General features: G+C 39.6%; 1 protein-coding gene across 3 annotated transcripts in view; it reads left to right on the top strand.

Annotated features, from left to right (window-relative positions):
• The window catches only part of gabbr1b (gamma-aminobutyric acid (GABA) B receptor, 1b), a 91,736-nt gene extending 85,697 nt beyond the window's left edge, over nt 1–6,039 (top strand). For 2 of the 3 annotated variants that reach the window (XM_063009839.1, XM_063009855.1), the window contains 2 exons: nt 1–139; nt 1,297–6,039. The exon at nt 1–139 is cut by the window's left edge and continues 5 nt beyond it. In XM_063009839.1, coding sequence (XP_062865909.1) covers nt 1–139; nt 1,297–1,581 — 424 coding nt within the window. In that variant the 3' untranslated portion in view covers nt 1,582–6,039. The remainder of the gene's footprint in view (nt 140–1,296) is intronic. The other variant, XM_063009847.1, reaches the window with a different exon arrangement.
• The last annotated feature ends 437 nt before the right edge of the window (nt 6,040–6,476 follow it).

Here is a 6,476-nt window from a genome sequence, read left to right as displayed (position 1 = left end):
ACGGTTGATCACACGCGGTGAGTGGCAGTCTGACCACCAGGAGACCATGAAGACCGGCTCGTCCACCAACAACAACGATGAGGAAAAATCCCGGCAGCTGGAGCGCGAGAACAAAGAGCTTCAGAAGATCATTCAGGAGGTGCAGCGTCTCCTTTAGCTCTTTAGTTTAAACGCTTATAAGTCCAGTAATCAGTAGGTGGCGCAGTGGGTAGGACCTGGGTTTAATTCCCTGGCTCGGGAAACAGGGTCCTGTCTGTCTGGAGTTTGCATATTCTCCCCGTCCCTGTGTGTTATTTATTTTACGTAGCTGATTGTTTACATGTTTCTAGCGGTGGGTCGGCTGAAACCCCAGAACTCAATAATTGAAATGGGAGTGCACATAATTCTGGCCATATAGTGTATATAAACTATTTTTCAAAAATCTGAAGAGACTATCATTATTACTATTATTGTTTTTGTTGTTGTTATTATCACATTATTATTATTTCTAATATTATTTTTACTGTTATTATTATCATCATAATTATTTTTAATGTTATATTATTATTATTAGTTTTGTTATTATTATTATTATTATGTTGTTTTTTATATCATTATTATTTCTATTATAATTATTATAATTAGTGCTGTTATTATTATTTAATGTTATTTTATTATCATTACTATTATTGCTATTTCTATTATTATTATTATTACTATTTTTTTAATATCATCATTATAGTTATTATTTTTTAATAATAATTATATTATTTGTTATTATTGTTGTTATATCATTATTATAGTTATTTATTGTAGTTGTTATTGTTATCATTATTTCTATTATTATTATTAATTTATTATAATTATTATTTTTATTATCAGTATTATTATTGTTATTATTATTAATGTATTATTATTATTTATTTATTATGATTATTTTTATTATTAATATTATTTCTTTTATTATTATTATTATTAATTTTTGATTATTTTTGATTAATATTATTATTATTCCTTTATTATTATTTCTATTATTATTATTATTAATTTAATATTATTATTAATTTGTTATTATTATTAATTCATTATTATTATTATTATTATTTCTATTATTATTATTATTATTATTAATTTATTATTATTTCTATTATTATTATTATTAATGTCATTATTATTATTATTATTATTATTATTATCATTGTTGTGGTTTTGCATGAGAGCAATACCATCTATCTGTCCTCTACTTGCAGATGACGCGTCGTCTTTATTTTCTTTTTCATTCCCTTTTTTCTCTCTCTTCTCTTTCTCTCCTGACAGAAGGAGGAGCGAGTATCTGAACTGAGGAACCAGCTTTCAGAGAGACAGGCGCTCAGATCACGACGACGTCCTTCATCCACCCACCTGAATCACAGCTCCCCTCTTCTACCAACCTCCCACCCCGACCCCAAATCTCTCCTCCCTCCGCCTGGATACCCGCTCCCTACAGCCGACAATCACTCGCTCCCCCAGACGTTCTCCAACTCGTCCAGCGTCTACCAGCCAGACGGCAAGATCGGCCGCAACAACTGCCACGCCAGCCGCCTGCCCCTCCTCTACAAGTGACGGAGGGGAAACGGACCCGCTCGCGATCCGCCCGTTTCGTTCAGTCTCATCGTAATGGGGTGAACGACGTGCCAGTCTGGATACCGCTGGTGGATTCATCTCATCTCATCATGTTCAAGCTGCAGGTTACAAACGGTAGCAAGTGTAAAAAAAACACCTTTAATATTTAACACAGAGACCAAGAACCTCTAACATGAGCTCAATATTTTCATAAACTCGTCTGTGATTACGTATTAAAAGGTTTGGGGAGAGGTTAAAGAGTGCACAGTTTACCCCTCGTACCCCAGAGGTATTCAGCCAATCATGTTCGACGGCCGACGTTTGCTTCTTTAAATGATTTACTGTTATACAGTGTTATACCTGATTTAAGTGATATTTTAATCCATGTCGTGATTTTTTTAGAGCGTTTGTCTCATAAAACGAAAGCGTTTGCTGTACTGTGGTAACGTGGGTATAATGGGTATGTGGGTACCTCTATTTAAACATACTGATAGAAGAACATGACTGACAGCACTTCATCCACTGTTAGGTTGTTTATCCCCCATCATTCATCCTACCACGCTTGTTTATTAAGCCCATTGGTTTACGTCAAACCCTCTCAGCCTACAGCAGTTCAGCCCATAGCACATTAGTTCTGCTCGACGAAGCTGCAGCAGTTTGATCTATAGTATAAGTGTAACATACAGCATTGAATACTCACCTGTTCAGCCTACAGCGCTTTACCTTCCACTGCCCAGCCTCACCGTTTAGTTCAGCCCATTAGGACTATAGTGGTTTAGCTATTGCGTTAGCCTACGGCGGTTTATCCTGTATAATTTAGGCTACGTTAGCTTGGCATAATGATCAAAACAGTGCGTAGTTTCAAGAAAGGCTGGAAAATGCTTAAGTGCAAATAAATTCTGACAAAATTTGCTATAAATGTTGTTAGGATTATTATATTTAGATCAAAGATATGATGTTAGAACTGGGCGTGGTTCGTGGTGACTGTATGGACATATAATTGCGCTGAAAGAACGTGACTGAGGGCACCTCATCCACTGCTTGGTTGTTTATTCAGCTCATTCAGCCTACAGCAGTTTATTCTCATCATTTATCCCCCAACACTTGTCCATTAAGCCCATCGGTTTACGTCAAACCCTCTCAGCCTACAGCAGTTCAGCCCGTAGCAGGTCAGTTCTGCTCAACGAAGCTGCAGCAGTTTGATCTATAATTAATACTCGCCTGTTCAGCCTACAGCGCTTTACCTCCCACCGTCCAACCTCGTCGTTTAGTTCAGCCCATTAAGGCTATAGCGGTTTAGCTAATGCGTTAGCCTACGGTGGTTTATCCCTTATAATTTAGGCTACGTTAGCCTGGCATAATGATCAAAACAGACTAGAGTATAGAATAAAAGTTCTATAAATGTCGTCGTTAGGATTATTATATTTAGATCAAAGATATGATGTTAGAACTGGGCGTGGTTTGTGGCTTCTATATGGACGTGAATGCGCTGAAAAGATGCTGCATTTATACTTTAGAATGATTAGAATTCATTAGGATTAAGCTACACAGCCGCTCAGGTGGCGCAGTGGTAAAACACGCTAGCACACCAGAGCTGACATTTCGAACTTGTCGTCTGGGCGGCTACATTAACAACGATTATGCGTCGATCAGGGTGTGGCTCTCCATACACAAAGCTGATCCGCATATGAACTCGCCTCGTGCGGGTGAAAAGATGCAGTCGGGTACTGCACACGTGTCGGAGGGGGCGTGTGTCAGTTCACTCTCCTCCATCGGGGCGGGGGTCAGCACCAGTAGAGAGGAAGCGTAACGCTATCAGGTAAAATTTGGACGCGCTAAAAATTGGAAGAAAATGCATTAAAAAAAGAACACTAGACCACGGCGTGGCTGATCGGCTTCATGTGGATTTGATTAAATTAAACACATTTGTGCCAGACTTGTGTAGCTTATATGTTTTTAAATGATTTACTGTTATACAGAATTATTCCTGCTTCAAATTATATTTTAATCTGTGTTATTATGTGATTTTTTTTGAGCGTTTGTCACATAAAACTATTTATTCCTTTTATTTCTGAGCTAGTCGAGATCCTATAACGTCTTAATGGAGGTGAGAACCCAGAGTAAGAAGATTACAATCTCATCCTAATCCTCCTAAAGTGTTCTGGCCTTTAATCCACTGAATATGTTGTGATTTTTTTATGATAACGGTCTTTTACCGTGAGGTATGAGGTAGCCGACAGTGTCGAGCAGCGAGGCCGTGCCGTATTATTTTACACATTTAAAGGTGCTTCGTTACTTCAGGCTGTTTCAGACTTGTACCAGCTCTCTGAACCCGATTCGTCCCAGATTTTTATCAAAGACTATTTATGCGAGCTTGGTGCAATAAGAGTGAGAAATACAAACCAGTATTGATGAAAATAAAATTATTTAATTATTACAGAATGTAATTCTTTAGACATGAGTGTTAAAATGAAGAACGACAATTGAATTTGGGAGGAGAGAAAGAAGGTCCTGGGTTGGATTCCCAGGTGGAGCGGTGCGGGTTCTCTCCGTGTCTGTCCCGGTTTCCTCCCGCAGTCCAAAAGCATGCGGTCAGGTTAGTTGGAGGTGCTAAAGTCCCCCTAGGTGATGGACTGTAATGGACTGGCGACCTGTCCAGGGTGTTTCCTGCCTTTCAACGTGACCCCAAACAGAATACAGAAATGGTAACACGGACAATAAATGAATGAATGAATGAATGATATGAGTGGATATCACAGCTCATAAGAGCACAACACAGTTCTATCTCTTTAGAACCTTTTTGGCATTCAGCTGATCAACTAAAGGTAAATTATCCAAGATGTTTAAGGCAGATTATTAAATGAAGCTGCTTGAAAGAGATCCAAGAATTTTGGAGGTGGGAGATTTTGCCCATAATTCTGCACCAATGACCTGGATTTTTATTATTGTTTTAAAAGTGTTTGATAAGAGTGTTAGACTGCTTCTTCAGTCTCATGATGTCTCAATTATCTCAGTATTTGTAAACATCTGAGGGTTCTCGTGCTCAGAAGTGATGTTGGTCGGACTGGCTGCACTTGCTCGGCCTCCCACAGCCCGGTGCGGTGAAACCTCTCGGCGTGCAGATGCTGCAGCGTTCGCTAAATGAAATCTGGTGGTGGGAGATGCGCTCGTGTGAGCTTTTATATTGATTTTTCAGTCTTATCTTTTATCCTCGGCTCAACTGAAAGCTTTAGATCTAATCTGCCAGCTGCTAATCCAGTCAGCTGCATATTCGTCCCATCCAGGAGAGCGCCTGCCGATTCCATCAAGCTGTTAGCTACCGTAACCACCCGGCACCTTTATATTTTGGGTAAAGTGTGGGTTGCTTAAAGGTGGAGTGCGTTGTGAGTCATGTTAACACCCCCCGTCGGTTTCTGTCTCAGTTTCCTCTCAGCACAAATCCAGGATCTGTGGTTACTTTGCAACGTTAGGTGAGATATTCCACAGCCGAGGTGCTTTCTGCAGGTTTCCTGAGCTGCTCTTCGCTGAGGAGACCACGAGTGGCTTTTAATTCGCTTTAAATCAGATCAAAATATTTGACAGATATTTGGTTTCACGTCCCGACAGTAGAAAAACGTTCAGGTACGAATCTGTAAATGTGTGTATGCGACCATCTAGGCTTTGTAAACAGGACACTAATGTAATCTGGGGAGCAAAATTCCTAGTATCAGCACAAATTGATGTTTTACATGCGTGGTAATCATGCAGCTCGCTTCCAGATGACGTCTGAGTTGTGATTCTGTGTGGTCGTTCAGTAATAAACGTCTGATATTTCCACTAAATGCCATTTTAAAACACAGCAGGGCTAAAACTCATGCACATATGAAACATTCATACACATTTTTACATGTATTGTATTATTTCTGCTGTTTACTTCTTCATTTTGTATCACGCCGAGCCTGATGCGTCTCTTTGCCCTGTGAAACGAGGCCTGAAAGGTCACGTCTGACTCTGTGAGAGAATCCACCTGCTGCACGAACTCTGAAATGAAATAAATCATCACGTTCTGCACAGAGCGGCAGGATCACTATAACTGATGTTATGTTTGTGATTTTGGGGACGTTATGTGTGACAGTACAGCTGACGGGACTAAGCGCTGTGTGTTTGTTTACATGTAAGGAAGCTGAAGTGAAAAGCTCTCGTGCATAACCTCGACCTCGTGCTCTTCAGATTTAGTTTGCGAGTGAATCGGTGAAGACAGCTGTAAAAAATCCAGATGTTACGCACAAACACGTGTTAACAGGTTCTAAATGTGGACGTCAGTGTGTTCTCTTACATGCTATAAAGTGCACACAGTCGTATTTACATGTCGTGCTGAAATATAGATTTATATTTACCGTCGCAGACGTCGAATGTTGCGAGAGAACAAGTTGGTGTCTATGTGTAAATAAAAATATTCATTTTTTTACTACAGTGGAACATTTTCTGAGCTGGAGTCTTCATTATCAGTAAGACAAAAACAATCATTTGTATCATGAAGCTTGTGGCGTGTTTACTCACTCACTCACTCACTCACTTTCTTAACCACTTATCCAGTCAGGGTCGCGGTGGGGTGCTGGAGCCTATCCCAGCTTTTCAATGGGCGCAAGGCACACAGTAACACCCTGGACGGGGCGCCAGTCCATCACAGGGCAGACACACATGTATATTTATACTGTATATATATATATATATATATATATATATATATATTTTTTTTTTTTTTTTTTTTTTTTTTTTTTTTATGCACTTTCTAAATTTTTCTCCCTTTTTTATCGCGTCCAATTGCATCATGCTTCCTCTCCACCAATGCCGATCCCCGCTCTGATTGAGGAGAACGAAGCTAACCCACACCCCCTCCGACACGTGGGCAGCAA

This window comes from Trichomycterus rosablanca, chromosome 2 (genome assembly GCF_030014385.1).
Source record: "Trichomycterus rosablanca isolate fTriRos1 chromosome 2, fTriRos1.hap1, whole genome shotgun sequence".
Lineage (NCBI taxonomy): Eukaryota > Metazoa > Chordata > Actinopteri > Siluriformes > Trichomycteridae > Trichomycterus > Trichomycterus rosablanca.
This window is presented reverse-complemented; position numbering and strand designations above follow the sequence as displayed.